A 22,628-nucleotide genomic window follows, 5' to 3' on the forward strand; every position below is an offset into this window, starting at 1 on the left:
CACCTTGTTGGCCTATTCTTTTTTTTTGATATACGGGGGGAGGGAGGGAGGGAGGGAGGGAAAGAAAATTGCCAAGATGGTGTTTGAATGGGAACTGAAAAACATCGCTCAAACAAAATAACACATTGAAGGCTGGACTTGGGGAGTGGAAGTTTGCAGATCTGGCTTCTTGAAATGAATGTTTTCCTTAGAGTTGTTCTTGAGTGATCTGCCTGTTACTAGAGCCAGAATGCTGGGCTTAGAATTCACTAGTGTCTGTTGAGCTTTGGTTAGTAAGGATAGACTGCTTGATCTGGCTCACCTTTCCTGTGGAAGTGTGCAGTGGGAAGAAGTTTGCCGTGCTGTGAACATCAAGGTGTCCCTCTCTCAGAGGTCTTCCCAGAAATCCCCCTGTCTGCACTATGAGAACCACTGTCCTCTTCTCCAAGAACTCATTTAAGTCAGCTTTCCAGTCTTGTATTTTTTAGCTAGCACGAGTTAGATGAAGACAAACCTAGCACATCTGCGCACAGTGCTGGTGGCCATTGTTGTCAAATGATGGCAGTGATCTATCTCTTCCAGCTAATGAGATAAAAAATCCCAGTGGACACTTGAAAATAGATCTTTCATGGCTATGAGCAGAAGCTGTAGCAGATATCAAAACTGAAGTACCCCTCAGGAAATTTACAGGCATGTTAGTAACCCATGGTGTGTCTGGCCAGTGGACCCTGCCAAGAACTTATCGTGGTTTTGTTTTTGTTTTTGTTTTTTTGGCTCAGCCCTTGGTTCCATGGTGTATTTTTTATATCCCAGGTATTGTCTGAATTAGATCTTTGACAAAGACTGGATAAATGGAAGAAATCAATATTTTCTCTTAGAAAACAGGAAATATTTAGCTCTCCAGGATTTATGTGATCAAATTCAGAGGTGTGCTCATGGACCCTAGTTTCATAAGACAATTGCAGAGATGGATTTGAGTGGAAACTATGAAATTCTGGGTAAACAGGTACCAGTTGAAAGAAGGCACAAGAGCACATTGCTATCTTGCTACATTTATTGCAAAGCAAAACAAAAAATGGAAATAGAACATAGGTAAAGTAAAAGTAAATCAGTCTTTGTTGTTGTTGTTGTTTTTGGTTTTTTGGGGGGTGTGGTTTTTTTTTTGTTTGTTTTTTTGTTTTGTTTTTTTGTTTTTGGAGACAGGGTTTCTCTGTGTAGCTCTGGCTGCCCTGGAACTCACTCTGTAGACCAGGCTAGCCTCAAACTCTCGAACTCAGAGATCCTGCCTCCCTCCGCCTCCAGTAAATCAGTCTTAAGTTTACATGGTATTAGATTGTAAAACCTCCAGTCAGATGTCCTTAGATCTATCTTAGCTATTTAAATTAAGCAAAACTAAGAATTCTGTTATCTGTATGACATTGGTCATATACCAAGTATTTAGTGGCCTTGCATAGCTAGTGACAAGCTGTAACTCTAGATGGTTAACTTTGCTGCAGAAATGGTATACAAGACTGGTAGAGAAATTATGGGTGTCACCTTGTCCCCAGGTTCTGTATTGCCCATTCACCAAATTCAGACTAAAAGCATCAAACTTTGTTGTTGCTGTAGATGAGGGGAGCATAGTTTGGGCATGCTGATCATCCTCTGAGGCAGACAGATGCCTGGGATGGTGTCCTTTTGAGTCTGTTGCTGTTTCCCAGCCAGGAGGTACCTGTTAGCTAGAGTTACTTTTGGTTATAGCTGGAGTGGCTCATCTGACACTAGAAGGTAGATGTCAGGTATGCTGCTAACATTCTTTAATCAGGATAAGCCCCCACGTGAAGACTGTTCTGGCCTCTTGAAGTTTTCCAGTGCTTTTTAAACTGAAGGTTCTAACTTTGGGGTTCACAAAGATGTTCCCCTCCCCCCCCCCCCGTGTGTGTGTGTGTGTGTGTGTGTGTGTGTGTGTGTGTGTGTGTGTTGAAAAAAAAAAAGTGGATGTGGTGAGCATCCTGTAGTCCCAACACTCAGGTGTCTTGAGCCAGGAGGATATTGACTCTGAGGCCAGGCTAGGTACAGAAAGAAAATAACCTGACTGGGCTATCTAGCATTAAAAAGGAAAAAGGCATATTAATACAAATTTAAAGATAAAAAATTTAAATCAACATTTCTTCAAAGGCAACATAAATATAGACTGACCAATAAGCACATGACAAATAATTTGTTTTATCAGTAATAAGGAAGTTCAAATCAGAAACACATTAAGATACTACTTTCGCCCACCTGAATAGCTGTTATTTAAAAAAGGATGTGACAGGTTTTGGCCAGTTTAGAAAAACTGCAAGCATCGTGTGTTAGACTTGAGAAAACTGGGAGTTCCTTAGAAAGTGTAAAGTTACTATACATCAAGGTACTTTTAAAAATGTACCCAAGATAAATGAATGCATGTCCCCAAAGACTTCCACATGATTACTCATTGCAACATGTTCTCAATGGTCAAAAGTAGAAACAACCCCAGTGCAACAAACTAATAAGTTCAAAAAATTATTCAATCTCAAAAATGCAGTGAAAGGAGACAAAGGACCATGCCATAGGAATGTCCAGCTGAAAAAAAATCTCTATATCAGATAGCAGATCCAGCAGTGGCTGGAAGTCAGTTGGCGTTGGAATTAGGTCCAAAGAGTTCTAAAGTTGGTAGCAATGGTTACAGGGTTTTCAACTTACTAAAGATCATGGGCTTTCAACACATAAAAGCCTGTTATATTGATTCTATTACAGGAAGTAACTTTCTCTCAGAATTGTAGTGTTGGTTCTTAAAAGCTAAGTGGCTCAGATTTTATATTTAAGTAAAATGTAAATGCTTCTTAATTTAGAAAACTCACATGCTTAAGTCTCCCTTGTTAAAAGATATATTAGGATATTATTCTATAAGTCCCACACTGTGGTTCTCATTCCTTCCTTTTTAAAGCAACCTTCAGCATGGCCGTTGATAGCCTCCTTTCTACTGGCTGCCATCTGTAGTGTCCACAGAGACCTTTTTTTTTTTTTCTCTTCAACGCAGTAAGCTGTCCTTTTTGAGACTATTCAAGTTAAAGTGTTAAAAATAATAAGAATGTGTTTGCATTGTGGGCGGTAAAGGGTTTGCTTACTTTTCTCTGTTTTCTTACCTACTAGGCTCTGGATTACTGCCACAGCAAGGGAATCATGCACAGGGATGTGAAACCTCACAATGTCATGATAGATCACCAACAAAAAAAGGTACCAGTCCAGCCAGGCAGCACCAAACCTTTGCTGAAGGCTTAGGGAAGACCTAAACATTGTGTCCAAGAGCATTTTGGTATCTGTAGACACGATGCTGTCTGTGCTTTTTCTGTAGACCATGCTGATTCCTTCTGTAGACTGCATTACTGTGTCTTCTCTAGTCTCCTGTAGTGGTCCCACCAGGAAAGTACTTGGTGACCATGACTATAGTCACTGGTTTTATTTTAGTTTTAGTGTTCAAAGGGCCTTAGGAAGAAACTATAACAGTGGTTTCCACTTCACTTCTTCATGATCGTTCCAGTCCAACTACCCCTAAGAAGTACACTTGGGTCCTTCCAACTCTGGCTGTCACAGCCAGTGTTAGCTTAATAACCAATTAGAGCAATGTGCAGTGTTTCTGCTTAGCAGGAGGCATGTGCATGTCCTTCAGTATTGCCTGGAGCTCATGTTAAGAGCTGTGAGTGATGGAGAATGTGTTCCATAAGGAGGTAGCACGGAGGCAGAGACAAGGCTGAGCTCTGATGATCTGGAGAGAATAAAAGACCAGGGTAACTTAAAGGGAAAAACTCAGAAACACTCCAAGTACTCTGCTCCAGAAATGATTTCATCTGCAGTTTTTGAAGTGTAGTCTTCCATGGGTAGACTCTGTGTGGTCAAATACCTGTTACAGATATGTGCTGTGGCCTCGCCACAAACATAGGCATCTCCACGTGCATCTTTCACGGTCTACTTTGTCTTGTCTTTCATAGCTCCGACTGATTGATTGGGGTCTGGCGGAGTTCTATCATCCTGCTCAGGAGTACAATGTTCGAGTTGCCTCGAGGTACTTCAAGGGACCAGAGCTCCTTGTGGACTATCAGGTGAACGTGTCAGTGAAGCTGCTCTGCGCTACTCTTATATTTTCTTAGGGATTTTTCTGGTTTGCTATGTAGTCGGTTTGAATACATACAAAACCCAATTATTATTCTACTCTATGAAGTTTTTTCTCAGCTACATTAAATTTTTTTTCAGTATGTATGTATACGCCACAGCCCACATGTGAGGGTTAGAAGCAGGAGGAGTTTGTTCTCTCCACCATGTTGGTTCTTGGCATAAGGATTAGGTTGTTGGGGTTGGCAGCCTTGGACACTTAATCTACCGGCTGAGCCTCTTGCTGCCTTTTTTTCTTTTAAGGGAAGAGTGACTTTTCATTATAAAATAACTGCAGAAAGGCTGAGAATGAAGCTTGCCTGGTATGTATAAGGCCCTAGTGCCTCAGGAAAAAAGGCTAATCTTCAGTAGTCAGATGAGTACTAGAAACGCAATACAAAGGGTGTCTAAGCATCCTTGACTAATCGGCCATCCTTGCTGCCTTCAGATGTATGATTACAGCTTGGACATGTGGAGCTTGGGCTGTATGTTAGCGAGCATGATATTCCGAAAGGAACCATTCTTCCATGGGCAGGACAACTATGACCAGGTGAGCAGATTTGGTCACTGTTATGTCACAAATGCTAGAGATATAGCCTATAAGCCATGAATGTCACTCACTATATATGGACTTCCATGTAAGCTGATGAGTCATTCAGAATTGGGTCTGTGGTACGAGGTCCCAAAGCATTCAGACATTTGCTGTCTGTCCTGAACCTTCAAGATGGGCCTAAGAAACAAGATTCCTCTTTGTTGCAGTAAATCTCCAGCCCCAATAAGCCCATGCAAAAAACACAACTCAGTTACAGTATCTATAAGCTGCATACTTAGATGGGCAGATTTATCACTACACTACTCTATTTCCCCAGCTATGAGATCCCCTGCTACTGCAGCTTCTCCAGGTCACATGGTTCTGCTCCAACTTCCACCTCCTCTTCCTCCATCTTTCTCTTCTTCTCTTCGCCCTCTCTGAAACCTCCAGCCCCACCTTTCCCTTCCACTGCCCAGTCATAAACTCTAGCCTTTATTTGACCAGTTAAAATGGGGAGAAAGTTCACATGGAATTACTTGAGTACATGATCCACTCTTCGTTGGGGCAACCCACAACATTTCCACCTTTTTGTCCAATTAAAAGGCTCTTTTTTCCCCCTCAAATATAAATTGAGCACATCTATTACAATTATGTAACTTATAACACGTAAGATATACTTAACACCCAATGTGTCATATTTGTCAATTTAAATAGAGCACTCTACCATCTATCCTAACTCAGAAAGCTTACAATTTTATATCTGAATCATATCCTGGCTTGTATACCATCTGAAAATCATCCTCTCAAATCTGTTATCTCTCTTTATGTTAAACAGCTTGGTTTCTCTATGAGACTATAACTAGTCTTCAACCCCATCAGACATACAAGAATGACTTAAATAGTACCTGAAAATACAGGAAGCACAAAACATAGCTTCCAAAACGTAACCATTTTGTAGAGACAGTTGACTACCTGGACAGTCCCTACTTCCTCAAAATGTCATTCTTTAGCCTTCTGGCACAGAATCATCTGACAGACTTTTGTAGATTTGAATTTTGAAGGACTGCTTACCCCGTCTTGCCAGAGCTATCAGTCGACTATTCCACATAGTGTGACCTTTTCTTGTCCAGTATTTTTGTCTGTAGCTGAATTGAGGCAATTTTTTTCTTTGAACCAAGAAAGGGGTGTAATCAGGAGCACACTTGTCTCTAGTCAAATGATCTTTAATAACGAAATGGCCTTAAGTGTCGTATTCTGTGGACTTGTGATGCCTTTGAAGACTATGTAAAGTAATCTGAACTGTTATACCTTAACTATTCTTAGTCATTTCTATTTGAGTAAATTTAAAAAAACACTTTATTATAATTAAATCAGAATATAATGTAATCATGAGTTTATTATCTGGCTCTTAACTTTTGTGTTACTTAATCATCCTAAACAGTTTGTAATGGCAGTTATTAGAAGGACTGGCTCCAAGCCTTGTGTTCCTAGAAGAGTTGTACTTGTACAGGCACGGTGCCTATCAAAGAGTAACAATAGTAATTTTAATCTTACATCAATATAAGAAATTTACATCTATGAAAATCTTAAACCTGTATCAATCTATAAATTATATATCAGTGTAAAATTACAACTTCAATTTGCATTAATTGTAAAATTTCTGCCAATGTAAGATATGGCTATATAATGTTTTGTTTAAGAGTAAATTTGATAACCTATCCCTATGACAACCCACAATGCCTCTTTGTCTAACAAAATCAGATTCTAGTCATTAGATCACAGTGTCCCCAAAGATATTAGCATCAAATTACATTAACCCTTTATTTTTATTTTTTTTTTTAAAGAATTATGTATTTATTTTATACATGAGTACACTGCAGCTGTCTTCAGACACACCAGAAGAGGGCATCAAATATCATTAACAGATGGTTGTGAGCCACCATGTGGGTGCTGGGAATTGAACTCAGGACCTCTGGAAGAGCAGTCAGTGCTCTTAACCGCTGAGCCATCTCTCCAGCCCTACATTAACCCTTTAAAAGCAGTTTAGAAACTTGAATTCATGTGAGACTTGTGTCCTTAAGTCTTTTTGTTTATCTTAGACTCGGATCTCTGTTAAGTTCCTAGAGATCTGAGTGACATGGAATCTTCTGATTCCCAGGTCCAGCTCAGTGTTCTCTAAGGCTCATGGGAAGCTGTGTGCTTGGTGGTTTGGTCAGTTTGTTTTGTGTTTCAGCTTGTTCGAATTGCCAAGGTTCTGGGGACAGATGAGCTATATGGGTATCTGAAGAAGTACCACATAGACCTAGATCCACACTTCAATGATATCCTGGGACAGTAAGTAAAAAGAGAAGGACGGGGGAGGAAGGGTACATCTTGCTCTGTTTCAGAAGTTGGAAGGTTAGATAAAATCCAGTTTCTTTCCCTTTTCTCACATCAGTATTGATGTTGGTTGGTTGAAGCAAGGTCTCACTTACTATGTAGACAGAGGGTTAACTGCTTTAGCCTCCTAAGTGGTAGGACTTCCTACTTATCAATAGAAAATGGAATATAAGCCATGTGTGGACATGGATATCTAATCACAACACCAGGGAGGCAGAGGCAGGGGATCATTGAGTTTGAAGCCAGCCTGGCAATCATGAGAGATCTGTGGAAGCAAATGGAAGACAAAATCACAATGTTAACAGGCGGAAAATGTTTATTTGGTTAAAGCATGTACTTAATTTTTTAAATTACTTCTTTCTGGTTTATATGTAAGCATGTTTTATCTGTGTGCATGTATATGTACCATGTATGTATTGGTGTCTGGAGAACCAGAATAGGGGTCCTCTGAAACTGGAGTTAGAGGTGGTTGTGAGCCACCATGTGGTTGTCAGAAATTGAACTCAGAACCTCTGGAAGAGCAGACTGTGCTCTTAACCACTGAGCCATCTCTTCAGCCCTAAATATACATATTTTGATGACAAATCCTGGAAAACTATGTTTCTTTAAATAAGAAATGAATAGCTTATTTTCTGAAGTAAGTTTTACAGTAAATATTAAGGCATACTGAATTTTCAGGTACAGTGTAGATTTATATGGTTTAGAGATTTGTTTGTTCGTTTGACAAGGTCTTGCTGCATAGATGGCCTCAACATGAGTGCCAGGATTATAGATGTGCACCACCATGCTTCAGTGCAGTATGCTAGAAGGAAATGCTTGCCTGGTGGTCTTCACACATTGTGTATAAAACCATTTGTTTTTAAAGCCAGTTCTCTGTCTACTACCCATCATTGTGTAGTCACTTCCAGGCTGTACTTAGAGTTGGTGAAAGGACTGGGCCAGAAGAGTAATCGAGAAAGATTGAACCAGTTCTCACTCAGATGTAGAAGTTATAAACAGATCCTGCTTATCTAATGATTGAGCAGTTTTGTGTCAGTACACCATGGTTATAACTGGGTGTGACAGGTTGTGGAAGTGCCGGCCTGTATGAAGTGGGCACCAGTAAGAACGAGCTTCAGCTGCTTCACACAGTGCACTCTTCTAAGACGTCGTTGATGGTGGGTCTAGTAGAGGAGAATTTTTCATGTTGTTTAGTCTCAGAATAGTAATGACTTACTGTTTTTCTTAGACATTCACGGAAGCGCTGGGAAAACTTTATCCATAGCGAGAACAGACACCTTGTCAGCCCCGAGGCTCTAGATCTTCTTGACAAGCTCCTGCGGTACGACCATCAACAGAGATTGACCGCCAAAGAGGCCATGGAGCACCCATACTTCTGTGAGTATTTTGGGTTGTTTGTTTGTTTGTTTATTTTGGTGGTTGTTTTTATTTTTAAGAATCATTATTTTATATATAAGAGTACACTGCAGCTGTCTTCATACACAGCAGAAGAAGGCATCAGATACCATTACAGATGGTTGTGAGCCATGTATTGGCTGGAAATTGAACTTAGGACCTCTGGAAGAACAGTCAGTGCTGTTAACCACTGAGCCATCTCTCCAGTCCTGTGAGTTATTAAAAGACAAAACAACACCCTTTATCTTCAAGGTCAGTCAGAACACTAGATATTTGGCTTCAAATTTTAATTTATTCTAGATCACTTTATAGATGATGTATTCATTCTAGATCACTTTATAGATGATTTTATTCATTCTAGATCACTTCATAGGTGATTTTTCTTAGTTCCCAACGGTGTTTGGTTATTCACTAGTAGTAGTACCTCTGAGGCCAGACTGTCTACCCACTCTTATTACCCTCATCTTGTAGACTGAAGGTTTTTTTTTTTAAGCATAAAATGTGTATAAAAACCTAGTCAGCGATTTTTTTTTTTTTCTCGTTTAAAAAAGTAGTTAGATCATCCTAGTGTGTTTCTAAAGGAAGCAGTGTGTGAATGAGAGGGCTCTGAGGCTAGGGAGCAGGCAGGTGTGACAGCTGGACCCTGGCATCTCCCACAGAGCATGTGTGCTCCTTCTGTACCCGCTAATGGTTTGAGTAGAGTCGTTCTCCCTATTGAGATTTCACATACACTTTACCCATGTGCTTTAGCTAATATGAAGACTATATTGCTATGGTTTCAAACTTACTTACAACAAAAGTTTAAGGTGACAAAAAATGTAAAGGGTCTTCTCTTTCAGCCTTCTGTGCCTTAGACAGACAAGGGTTGTCTGCTCTCTAATTTCCAACACAGAGCTGCTTCTACCCCGTGAGGTAGGCCACTTTAAGGATACTGGTATAGCCCAGAGTAGTGGCACACACCTTTAAAAAAGCTACTCAGAAGGTAGTCAGATCTTAGAGGCCAGCCAGGAATACATAGTAAGACTGGGGTTTTGTGGGGAGGCGGCTGGTTGTTGTTTTAAAGCCAGGTGTGTTGATGAATACCTTTAATCCCAGGACTCAGAAGGCAGAGGCAGGTGGATCCCTGAGTTCAAGGCTGGCCTGGACTACAGAGTGAGTTCCAGGACAGACAGCCAGAGCTACACACAGAGACCCTGACTCAAAAAAACAAAACAAGCAAAACCAATAAAATAGAAAGCAATACTAGTGTAAACTCATGAGACATGCATATGTGTAAGGATTGCACATTTGAGGCCATCTAAGGTATATAGTGAGATTCTGTCTCAGAAATAATAACAAAAACCTGATGAATGTTTCACATAATTCATTATTTGATTATTATCTAAATAAACTTCGTATTTCACTGTTCCTTAAAGTTGATAGTCTGCCATTGGCTAGTTTACTCATCTTTTGATGACATGCTTATCATTGTATGTGCTTTAAAGAATTTAGGGGATAAGTATGATGTTGGTACTCAAAGAAGAAATTGGTATAAATTTGAACACTGGTAAGATAGGGCTTCTGTGCTTTTCAGCAGTTGGGTCTATATTCTAAGGAAGAAGAATTACCTAGAAAAAAAATTCGCCAGTGGACATGAGGCCACCCTGGCTGAACTGGAGGATCAGGGTGAAGAAGAGTGAGAGTTCAGAGCTAATCTGAGATCTTGTATAACTTTCTCCCAAAATCCAATGTGCAGTAGGAGTTGAGGAAGTGACTTAGTAGATTGATTGCCTAGCATGTGTGAAACTATGGGTTCTAGACCCTGCTTTGAGGGAGAAAAAATAAGGAATTATCTCCTGATCCTGTCTTGGTGCCTGGTTTTTGTGGGACCCGAATCCAACATAAATGTGCATGTAGAAGAAGAAAGGCAGGTTGGCTGTGTGGCGTTCTCACTGTAGCCTCAGTGCTGGTGCTGACGTGGGGAACCTGTGCTCTCTTGCAGACCCGGTGGTGAAGGAGCAGTCCCAGCCTTGTGCTGAGAACACCGTGCTTTCCAGTGGTCTCACCGCAGCACGATGAAGCCTGGGGAATCGACGGTAATGCGGCACTGATGCTTGCCAATAAAACCAACCAACCAAACAAAAACTTGAAGGAAACTACAGTGTGATAAAAAGAAATTCTAATCATTCCTTCTAAAGGCAAAGAAGAGTAAAGACCTAAAGTCTGTCAAAAGCAAGAAACTCCCCAGTACTAGTCTACAGGGAGCTGCGCTGTGCGGTGTGGCAGAGCGCATAGTTGAGGATCTGAGGGGACTCTCCCTTTGGAATGCATGGGAGATGAGAAGCTCGGAGTTGTTGTCCATGTACCTGCGTTTAACAGGATACCACTGATGAATTAACCCGTTCGGTCAACAAGCTCTGAATATCTGACTTCCTATCTATTCCATTGTGGTCTGATTTTCTTCTGTGAGAATTCAGGCTCAAGTTTTAGCAAAAGTCAGCTGTCTATTCTGACACACCAGCCTCATTCACAAGAAAAAAAAAAAAAAGGATTAAAACAGTGACAGTATTTTTTTTAAGCTCTTTTACAAATTCATGTGTTATGTATTTTTTTATGACATGAGCTCTCCAGGAAATGTACCTCATTGCTGCAGTTTGCTTCTAAGTGTTCTAAGTGTATTCATTTGGAAGCAAACTGCCCTTGCTCTCGCCACATCCTGTTTGGTGTCAGAAAATGGCACTGTAAATCTTGAGATGCCATGAGCAGGTCCCAGGCTCATTAGATGTTCCATGCTGTGTGCATAACTTGGGGCTCACCTTTATTGATTTGCCTAACTATTGAATCTTGTTGCCTTTTTTTTTTTCTTTAACTTTTTCCCCCTTGGCCTTGTAAGGAAAACCTCACCGTTTCCCAGCACATCTTTGTGAGGGCATTACAATGCTCCACTTTAAAACAAAGACTATTTTTATTCACAACCATAGCTACAGCTGGAAAGTTAGTCTTCAGGCAGGTCAAAGAGAGAGGAAAGCGTTCTATTAGGATTTATTCAGGAAAGACCTCATGGGTGCAAAAAAGCCTACCACCATCTTTCCTCTCTTAACCCTGTGATAAACAGGTGTGGCTGCAGTCAGGATGATGAGCATTTGCAGCTCTGATTGGTCACACATGAGTGTGATGGAAAGCAGGCTCTTGCGTGCAGGTGCTGGCTTGTGGGTAAGGCTGTCCTATGACTCCTGCAGATGGAGAGTGATGGCCATGGCATGCGGGAGGAAGTGGGGCTCCTGGAGCAAGTGTCAAAGCTTTATAGATCCACTGTGCTAACCTTCATGTTAGCAAAAGCTAAATTTTGTGTTTTGTTTTTTTAATAGGGCTGATTTCATTGGTGGGATTGGTCACTGACATGGTTTGCCAGCTAGTCCCCTCTCCGTGGCTGCAGCCACATCTCAGCACTGGGGACCTAACATGCTTGAGATATCTACCACATCACACTTAGGGTTTCTTCAGTAACTATTTAATAATGCCATACATTTTTATAAGGTTAGATTGTTTGTTTGAAACATCTGTTTACATTCCAAATTCCAATAAACTTGTATTGGTATTGGTAGCAGGTCCATTTCTAAATGCAGATTCTATTTTGTCGTTTGGTCTGTGGGAACTTAAGGCAAATGTAACTCTTCTCTTGATAGTACGAAGTTGAGTTTATAGATTAAAATAAGATCTTGGGCCAGTGTCATGGCAGGTAAAGGCATCTGCTGCCAAAGCTGATGACCTGAGTTTAGCCCCCAAACCTGTGTGAGAGGGGAGAACCTACTCCCATGATTGTCCTCTGCCCACACCTGTGCCATGGCATGGATACACACACACACACACACACACACACCCCACACTCTAAATAAAGTTTCAGGACATCCATTCAGTTAAGGTTTTCATAGAGCTGCTGCCTCCTCGTGTTGCACCTTGTGTTTCCATGTATATATTTGTTCTTCCTGAGAGTTGGAAACAACATGGCAGAGACATGACCTGTGTTAACATGTCAAGTAGCAAACCTCAAGTATTGGGGATTACCATGGGTGTTCTCATGTGCTGTCACAGGCAGCCTGGATCCTTGATGGTCAGGGGATGCCGGGATGCCTTTTCTGTTCTCTGACCCCATCTCCTTGATGACCCAAGCTCCTCTTTTCTCTCTTAAGTTGTTAAAGAGTTTGTTAGAGGGTCTCAGTTGAGCAGTAATCCCACCTCTTTGCCCTGGGTCCTCCAGAGACAGTCAAAACATCTGGGAAAAGAGTTGGACACATCCTACCCATCCCCCAGGCCCCCTGCATGCTGTGGGGGAGAGGTCCTTGAGTGACAGCTCAGCAGGGCATGTATGTAGCAGTGACTGTACTTCACCTCTCTCCCGCCTTGGGCTTGAAATGCTTGTTCCCTCTGGGTTTATACTTAATGTTTAGGCTGGCCTTTCTCAAATTGCAGTATCTAGTGGACCTCTTACCTGTCTCCAAATCTACCTTGGTATATCTGTATACCAGCCACACCATAGCCCAGCTCCCTGGAGATTTTTCCCTGGGTTTTAAAGAGTGTGTATGAGTAGGGGTGAGAGTCTAGTCTTTATATTCAGACTAAACTAGTAAATTTACCCACCCAGTATCCTTTTCAGTGAATATATTCTTTTTAAACTCATCTCAGTAATTCTCATTTGTTTTTTTCATTACCTTATTACAGGTTAAAAGTGCCTATGACAAGGACTTAATTATTTCCTAATGAAAAGCAAAAAAGAACAAAACAAACCCACCAAAACCTGTGGGGGACAGGGTAGTGTTGAACTGTCATCTCAGGTATGCCTGTGTTGAAGAGCGGGCACCTGGTGTGATAAGATGCTGCTCCAGGGCTGAGTTCAAATCAGTCTCTCTCCTTGGTATCCACAGGAGCATGACCGCAAGGTTGCCTGGACTAAGAGCCATGCTGAGAATGATAAGTGTGTTGGTGACAGTTTGTTCTTTTCGGCACCAGTCAGCTGACCTGCTCCTGTCTTTGTAGGTGGCTGGGTAGACACCATTGCCTGTGGAATGAGGGCATGTCTCTCTGAGGCTCGATCTAGAAGAGCAGAGTGCCCAGCCAGGCATTGTGGGCCTTACCCTAACATGTCCATGCTTAGGGCACATGGGTTCCCTGGTGGAAAGGAAGGTTCTCTTAGTCCAACGACTGAGAATAAGGAGCTAGACGCCACTAAAGCTTAGAGAAGGTGGCTGTTGGGGACAGATGAAAGAAAAGATCCAGTAAGAAAAATGTTGTAAAGCTGGGCCCATAAGAGCTCATACTTCTAAAGATGAAACTAGGGGACACTAGGTTCCTGCTGCAAATGCCTGGAGAGGACACTGACCCTGGCTTGGGTCCAGTGGCCCTTGAGAGGTAGTTGCCAAGGGCCTCAGGGAAACAACCTAGGTTCTCCAGGACCATGCTAATGTGTCAGCAGAGCTACTTGGGGGACAGGAAGGATACAAAGAGTTTCTATGTGCATTGAGATAAATGTAGAAGCCTGGTTAACTGTTTCAATTAACACAGGTCAGATTCCCAGACCCCACAGGGAAGGGAGCTACTCAATGAGCTGGGGAGAGGTGGCTGCAGAACGCCAGCCCTTCTGAAAGCAAAAGCAAGCAGGTCTCTTGAGCATACAAGAACCTGAGTTTGTCAGGGAGCATAATAAAAGTGAAGTGTGTTCTGCCTTTAAAAACTAAGCCCCACTGTGCGGATGACGGGGAAGGGAGGTGGCCAAGAGTGCTTGCTTTTACAATGGCAGTTTTGGTTGTAGAACCTGGCAAGGTTGGATTATACAGCAGACACATACTTTTGTGTCAACCAACAATGTGCTACAAATGTGACACTTGACCCTGAACTGCATGTATTGGGGATTTTTAAAAAGAAAAACTTTGAATCAATAAATTAACAGTTTTTTCCACTTGGTGGCTCTTCTTGCTGTAAATGGTGAATTGGGGACAGAATCTTGATATCCAGTGGCAAGTTTGGATAATCTTCAAGAACCAAGGAGCCTTCTGTTTGCAGGGAAAAAAGCACTGCCTGTGTTGTGGTCTTTTTCCAAAGGAACACTACAAACCCAGTTCCTCAGTGTAGCCCTGGATGACTGATGTGTGGTGCCATGTCAGATCCCATTTTCCTAAATAAAATTTATGTTGACAGTTCCTGGCCTTCCCAACTAGGAGGCAAACAGCTGCTTTGGACCTTAGCTTGCATTTGGGGCATGGAGGTGGGCCATAAACTTGGAGCTTCAAAGACCTGTGGTGGCTGAGTCTGTCACCTTGGTGTGGCAATTTCTTTAGGAGTGAGACAAGTGGCCTCCCTCAAGACCCCTGCTTCTCAGAACTGTCCGGTTCTGTTATGTGACTTTAACCTTGGGACCCAGGTTTGGGCGTTTGTAAAAGTCCCTCTCCACCACTCCTTGTAGCATACACGTGAGTGTGCACCTGCTGTCTGTCACTTGGCTGGTAGTACGGGGTCTTACATGCAGGTAGTTGTTTCCCTAACGGATCCCCCGTGATTGGACCCTTGGACCACAGCTGAAGAACTTGGAGGCAGTGTAATTTCTCACCCTGCACGGACAGCCTTTCTCATCTTTAAGCAGTGGAAAGAACCCTTTTCCCACAGTGACAGAGACAGCTTGCTAGATGCCAATTGCTTTCCTCATTGTGGTCTCTAGAATCCAGTCACTGTCCTCTCAACCACCTGCTGTACCATGATGGGTATGGAAGGAGGCCATGCCAGACACCTTAGTTGCTTGCAGAAGTGGGTTGAAAGTTTGAGCCCATTTGCTGCCCTACAATGATAGTGGGTTTGGCCTTTTTCTGAGTAAATACCAAGTCATCTGATTCCTAAACTCCTCAGTAAGTGTGTCAGATCTGAGAAACTGTGGGGTTGGACCTGTTGTCTGACTTGCAGAATGGTCACAAGGCACCTACATAAGCCCCTACACTTAAAGGACAGGGAAGAATAGATTGTGACATGTGGCCAGAGTTACTCTCAGAAGGCCAGGCCAATGGCTGCCTCTGTTGGGGTCTAAGAGCAGGAGGAGGATACTTCAAGGCCTGGGCTCATGCCTCGAGTGTCCCGAGAAGGCAAGCTTGCCCGCTGTCCCCAGCCCTGTCCCAGGTGGCCTGCCTCTCTGGCTCAGATTGATTAATGCCCTCTTTCCCCTCCTCCCATCTCTCTCCTCAGGTCTGTTGCGGTTCCTCCCACTTTTCCATAAGCAGAACAAGAACCAAATCAAAACGTCTTAACGCGTGTAGCGAGATCACGTCCCGAGAGCAGACACAAAATGGTGGCAGGCTTGGCGAACAGGAACTAGACCACCCGAAGGGCAGCCCACCACCGTAAATCAGACCTCACTTCCGAATGTAAAAGGTTCACATGCCTTTGGCTTCCTGTTGACTTCCTCCCGACCCAGAAAGCATGGGAAATGTGAAGGGTATGCAAAAATGGTTGTTGGTTACTGTTGCTCCCTGTGCCCTTGACCCATCCCATGGCCGCCTGTTGCTCCAGCAGACCCCAAGGACTAGCTGACCACAGACTCCACAGACGGGATGGGAGCAGTGTATGGCATGATGGGCAGTTACATATTATTTTAAAAGTATATATATTATTGAATAAAATGTTTTAAAAGAAGTGGATGGAGCGTATTCAGTGTGGAAGGGGCCATTGGCCAAGACCTGTGGATAGAGAGAACTGAGTCACCAGTGCACTTGTGCCAAGGTCCAACTAGAGGGAAGCAGGACCAGGATGGCATGTTGTCAAGTAAAGTGACAGCCTGGCGTGCTGCATAGGCTGGGAGAGCTGGGCCATGTCTTGACTGCAATCCCCATCATGTGTCCACCCTTACCTCTTCCAAATGAGGAGTGGCTCAGTGATTAATACCCCCATGGTGACTTCAGGAGGATGCTGTAAGCCACCCTTTGCTGTTTCTGTGCTCACACCTCAACATTTTGTATTGCTCAGTTAAGCCTACTCCCTTCTGAAGAAATACCTCAGTCCTGGAGGCAGGTTAAATCTGCTAACCAATGGGAGGGAGGGGATCAAGCCTAAAGATACTTCTCATCCTGTCCTGATACTCCCAAGAAAGATAGAAGAACCTCCACGTACATGCATTACGTACACACAAAGAGGCTGCAGTGGAAGCCTTTAACAGGAAACAGCCAGTTTCAGTGTCCTCAGATGATTGATTCAGCACAGCTGTGCAGGCGACATAAACACAGCTGGGGGTTGACCAGCCTGATGTTTGGCCACTGGCCATTCTCACACTGCCTATAGAGCACAGGAGGCCCTACCAGGTTTTAGGCAAGTGAAAAGGTTGGAGTGCCAGCTTGTTCCTCACAAGGGCCACTTGTTCTGAATGGCCATGTGAATCCAAGTGTGAACACTCACAGTGTTAAAGTGATTATGTGGGAAGGAAATAACAAGTCCCTTCAGGGCCACTGTGGTGTCGGTGCCTTTTGAACCTATTTCTGTCAGTTCACAAGGTATGAGAACTTAACACACCCCACCAGTGAACACCAGCAAGTACCTTCCAGAACCACTGACCATAGACCAAAAAGCCAATGGGCTACAAGCACCTCGCCTTGGTTTCTTTTTGTTTGCTTGTTTTCTTGAGGCAGGGTTTCTCTGTGTAATCTTGATTATCCTGGAACTCACTCTAGACCAGTCTGGCCTCGAACTCACAGAGATCTTCCCGCATCTGCCTCTGGAGTGCTGGGATTAAAGGTGTGTGCCACCACCACCCAGCCTTGCCTTTATTTCTAACCCTACCACTGGCTTACTGTTCTCAAGCTGTCTCCGGGGAGCCTTTTCAATATGGGGCTCTAGAAAGCCCAGCAGGAGTAGCTCATTCATATGCTCTTGCAGATGTATATAGTATATAGGTGTATATAGTGGGTATATGCTATCTCCACAGACCTGTATACAGTTAAGGCCCTGTGTAGATGTGGACAGACAGGTGTGGAGATCCAGTAGTGCTTATAAAGAACTGAGAAGGCTAGCTTAGTCCTTGGGCTTTTCCTGCTTTTTAGCCCAAGTTCTTCGTTTCCCAGTGTGGAAGTCTTACTTTTCAGAAATCCCAGGCCTATCAGATACTCTTGGGTTTTGTGGGTGGCAGGAAAGGAAAAGAAGGAAGGGAAAAAGGGAAAGGAAGGGAAGGGGAGGGGAGGGGAGGGGAGGGGAGGGGAGGGGAGTTTTCACTTTGGTTTTGACTTTGAGAAGAGCACCTGGGAACCCACATAGCTTATCCATAGTTCACACGGGTTGTCAGAGAACCCTTGCACCAGTATTACTCCTCAGTGTCTTTTCTGAATGCTTGTAGTAAAAAAATAATTCAAAGGTTATCAAGAGTTAATAGTTAAAAGCCCCTCCAAGTCATCCTGTTGTTCAGTTTGATCTGTTTTTTTTTCATTTGTTTCTATAAACCCTTATCTAAATTCTTGACTTTCTAAATTCAATGACTTTCATGGGATGCAAATGTGGAAAAAAAATTCTTTTTCTATAATGTTTCCAGTTGACAGTAAAACTCTGAGTCAGCATGTATACATCTACCTCATCTGTTTCCATGGCTGCACAGTGTTCCACTGTGTGCTGTGCTACAGTTACAGCAATTCTTGTGTGTGTGCCATCGTTAAAGCAATTCCTTCAGAGACTCTGGGCTGTTTCTAGTGTTTTAGAATTGCTAAATGAGTGTGTTTGCTCCACATTTGTAAGTGGGGTATATATAGGATAAAAATTACTTTTTAAAAGGATATAGTTCAGCTTTCCCTTTCAAAATTTTTATTATGTGTGTGCATGCATGATGGGCTGGGTGGAGCCAGACATGGCCAGAGGGCCAGGAGGTGGAGAGGATGGGCTGTTCTTCCCAGAATGCAGTTAACAAAAGATGCCTCTCACATGCATTTTGCTAAGCCAGACTCAGAAGGCTGCATACTGAATGATGCTGTTTAAGGAGGGTGCAGAGCAGATCACAGTTGTCTGAGTAAAGCACGACACCCTTTCAGGGGTGCTGCAGCATAAATGTGAGGTTGTATATGCTGCCTTCGTCAAAGCTCTCCATCCTAAAGAGTTCATCTTCCTGATAATAAACTTGAAAGTATTTTTTAAAGTTATCACATGCAGAGACCCAACAGAGTTCCACTTGACCTTCACTCTAGGAGCCTCTGCAGTGGCCCAGGTCCCTGTCCTTCACCTGCCAGCTGAAGGCTTTCAGTGTTCAGGACATCCCCCATGCTTTTGTTCTGGCTAAAGGACATCCCTGTTCATCATTGCTGTGCCAGAAAAAGGGGTTGGGTTGGGGAGGTAACGCTCTACCAGTGTGTGAGTACCTCCCTGTGGCTCCCAAGGGCAGGTGCTCTGGGTGAATTTCTAGGCTGAGCTGACCTGAATACCTCCTGTTTCCTGGCCAAGACTTTGTGCTTTAAGTGATGCCTTTGTTTATTAAATCTGTACATTTAAAACCCAGTTTGTGTCATGTGTGTATAGGTATGCACACACATGTATGTACACATCTGTGTATGTGTGGAGGTCACCATACAGGGTCTCCCTCAGGAACTCTTCACCTTAGTTTTTTAATTAATTAATTAATTTTATATATGTGTGAGTATATTGTCTCTGTCTTCAGACACACCAGAAGAGGGCATCGGAGGACCCATTGCAGATGATTGTGAGCTGGAAATTGAACTCAGGACCTCTGGAAGAGCAGTTAGCACTCTTAAGCTCTGAGCCATCTCTCCAGCCCCATCTCCACCTTATTTTTGTCACAGGTTCTCTCACTGAACCTAGAGCTTCCTTATTTGACTACACTTGCTGGCCTGCAAGCCCAGGAATCTTCCTGTTTCCACCACTCTAATAGAATTACAAGTGTGTCCCACTAAAACCCAACTTTTTTTTTATGTGAATTCTAGGAGATCAAACTCAAGCCCTTCCTTATACATGGATAGAAAGCACTCTACCAACTGGCTCAAGTCCCCAGCCCTCTATAATTGCGTCATTATGATCAATTATAATTCGTTTTATAGCCACAAACCAGGTGATACTAACACCTTTGTTTAAACTTTCATGGGTCAATAAATTAAAAACTTAATGGGTGCCCGATGTGGTGGCACATACCTTTAATCCCAGCACTCAGGAGACGGAGGCAGATGGATTTCTGTGAATCTAAGGCCAGCCTGTTCTATAAAGTGAGTTCTAGGACAACCAGGACTATGTAGAGAAACCCTGTCTTAAAAAAAAACCCCAAACCGCCGGGCAGTGGTGGCGCACGCCTTTAATCCCAGCACTTGGGAGGCAGAGGCAGGCGGATTTCTGAGTTCGAGGCCAGCCTGGTCTACAGAGTGAGTTCCAGGACAGCCAGGGCTACACAGAGAAACCCTGTCTCGAAAAACCACAAAAAAAAAAAAAATCCCAAACCAAAAGCAACAACGAAAAGAACAAACAAACAAACAAAAAACAGAATGGGTGCTGTAAGGCAAAGGTGGTACACGGTTATAATTGTAGCACTCAGGAAGCTGATGCAAGAAGATTGAGAGTTCAAGACCAGCCTCAGGTATGCAGTCCATTGCCATGTCCACATTACTTAATCCGTTGCCATGTCCGTCATGGCTGCAGGGACTTGGACCCGACTAGGGTGCTGAGAGAATGAAGAAATGACAGACACAGTCAGAGAGCCAGGACTGGGTGGACGGGGCTCTCTGCAGGAGAAACCATAGCACCCCGAAGCTCAGTATGTTTATTACACACAGTTGAAGAGGGATGTGGGCTTACTGCCCACAACTGAACAAGGAGGCTCCGAGTCATTGCAGATAAACAAGGTGGGCTCCTGGGATACAGCTGCATCAGAGACACGGGCTCAGCCAATGCTGGTAGAAGTGGCCTCTGTGGAGGACCAGTGTTCAAGCTGTAAACATCTAAGGAAGGAAGCTCTGATGGACATTTTCTGCATTCACTGCCGATATCTACACTTGGACCAGAGGAAGGCTTTGCCATTCCTCCATGGGCTTGAGGCTCTGGGGTCCATGACATGGGGTGCCTATGTCAAGAGCACTCATTCACATAGGTTGTCATTCACTCTGGGCTTTCTCTGCTCCCTGCAACTAGTAAATGCTGTAAACATTGCTTACATGCTTAATCTAGTCTCCATAGACATTACAAACTTAGTCGACATAACCTGTTTTATTTCACAAGCACAGTAACTAATGAAAAACCTGACCAAAATCCTCCCAAACCAGTCAAATACCAACAAACCTAAGTTTAAACTCATAATTGGAATTGTTAAACATCCATTGTTTACACATTTTCTTAGACATTGCAAATGTAAAACCACTTACATTTCAAAAAGAATATGGAGCACTTTCACATTAAGTCCAAAGCCTCAGATGCTGTTTAATACATTACCATCCTTAAATATTTCACATATCTTAGATAATCCTGTCACTGTAGTCAGAAACTCACCCCTTAGTCTGTCAGACTCCTGAGATCACAGCTTTGGTCTGTCTACTCTTCATAATGTCTGTCTAGGAGCTCCACGTGGTCATGGCCGGCCTCTACTCCTCTCTACTTCTCTCTCTCTTCGTCTTCTCTTCACTCGCCGTCTTCCCGTTCCTCTCTCCCACTCCCTTCCCCAAATAAACCCCTTCCCTTGGAACAGGATCGGATCGGCTTTGGTGTTGTCTGTCCAAACTGCGCTCGAATCCTAACATTGTGCTTGTGAAATAAAACAGGTTATCCCTCCCTGCTTGTGATTGCTTTTTTTCTTTCTCCCAAGAGGGACTGAGGTGTCCTCACTTGGACCCTTCAGCTTGTTGACCTTTTGAATTCTGTGGACTGTATCTTGGGTATTGTGTACTTTTTTTTTTTTTTTTTTTGGCTAATAGCAAACAAGAAGAGAGATGGGTCCTCGTCTTCCAGGGGACATGAGTTCGATTCTCAGTACCAACGTCAGGTGATCACAACCACCTATAACTCCAGCTCCAGGACATCAAATGGCTCTTTATCCTCCATCACCACCTGTACTCACACATGGGAGCACATGCACACGCACATGATTAAACATACATGATTAAAATCAAGCATTAGAAACTAACGTCCACTTGTCTTAATATTCCAACGCCACGATATACCCTGCCTCAGTTCTGGTCCAAAATGGGTAAATGGTCAGAGATTCCAGACCAGACAGAACTGTGACTTAACAAGCCAAGCCTGTGTCATTGATGGCATCCCCAGGCACACCCTGTGCTACACCTCCTGACCTAGTTTTAATGTGCAGATTGCCATCTGTGGAGCTTTTGTGTCTGCTGCCTGGATTGTATCTGCCTGCTTCTATACTGCAGGGAGTTTCTCCCTCTTTGCCTCTTTTTTGTGGGGCTAGGGCCTGAACCGAGGGTCTGCTGCATGTTAGAAAAGTACTCCACCATTAAGCCACACCCCCCGCCCTCTTGACTTTTTATTCTGAAACAAGATCTCACTGAGTAGCCCCCTGACCTAAAATTCAATCTGTACACAGGCTGGCCTTGAACTTTTGATCCTCCTTCCTCCTAAAGTAGCTAGGATTATAGGCCTGAAGCACCAGGCCAGGCTCTTGATTGTCTTTTTATCTGACTACATTCTAATTGTGTTAGTCATTGCTGTCATTGATCTCCTACACTGTGTTGAAGGCTATGAAATATACATACAAGAACTACAGTATCAGAGGCAGCTGGAGAACAAGAATGACAGCATTTAAAGCTTCATTCTGTGAAAGGGAGGCCCAATTCTAGGTAAATTCAATCTGTTTATCTTTGAAGTCAATGTTAGTGACAGAAGTGACCATTTGGTTCTCCATTCAGCCATCCAGCCATTCCTTCATTACGGAGTGCCTGCCACAGTAGAAACTGGCAGAGCCTGGGATACATGATCAGAGCAAACTGTAGTCCATCCCTGAAGGGAGTTAACTCAAAGCCACACCCATTTATCTACATTCTCCCTGCCTCTGATCAGCTTGGTCTCTACTGCACCCAAAGCTGTGATCGTAGAGTCTTCATAAGGCTTACTAACACTGTGATGAAACACGACAACCAAAGCAGCCTGGGGAGAAAAGGGCTTATTCACTCGCTGTTCCCTATGACAGCTCAGTATTGAAAGCAGCAAGGGAAGGAACTCAAGCAGGACAGGAACCTGGAGGCAGCAGGTGATACAGAGG

At 43.3% G+C, this 22,628-nt stretch overlaps 1 protein-coding gene across 2 annotated transcripts in view; it reads left to right on the plus strand.

The window, feature by feature from the left end:
* Csnk2a2 (casein kinase 2 alpha 2) overlaps nucleotides 1–16,089 on the plus strand; it is a 40,857-nt gene extending 24,768 nt beyond the window's left edge. For both annotated transcript variants that reach the window (XM_028770374.1, XM_028770375.1), the window contains 7 exons: nucleotides 3,133–3,216; nucleotides 3,969–4,079; nucleotides 4,577–4,678; nucleotides 6,894–6,994; nucleotides 8,268–8,416; nucleotides 10,416–10,509; nucleotides 15,638–16,089. In XM_028770374.1, coding sequence (XP_028626207.1) covers nucleotides 3,133–3,216; nucleotides 3,969–4,079; nucleotides 4,577–4,678; nucleotides 6,894–6,994; nucleotides 8,268–8,416; nucleotides 10,416–10,492 — 624 coding nt within the window. In that variant the 3' untranslated portion in view covers nucleotides 10,493–10,509; nucleotides 15,638–16,089. The remainder of the gene's footprint in view (nucleotides 1–3,132; nucleotides 3,217–3,968; nucleotides 4,080–4,576; nucleotides 4,679–6,893; nucleotides 6,995–8,267; nucleotides 8,417–10,415; nucleotides 10,510–15,637) is intronic.
* The last annotated feature ends 6,539 nt before the right edge of the window (nucleotides 16,090–22,628 follow it).

The sequence above is a fragment of the Grammomys surdaster genome, unplaced genomic scaffold (genome assembly GCF_004785775.1).
Source record: "Grammomys surdaster isolate TR1022 unplaced genomic scaffold, NIH_TR_1.0 201, whole genome shotgun sequence".
In the NCBI taxonomy this organism is placed as follows: Eukaryota; Metazoa; Chordata; class Mammalia; order Rodentia; family Muridae; genus Grammomys; species Grammomys surdaster.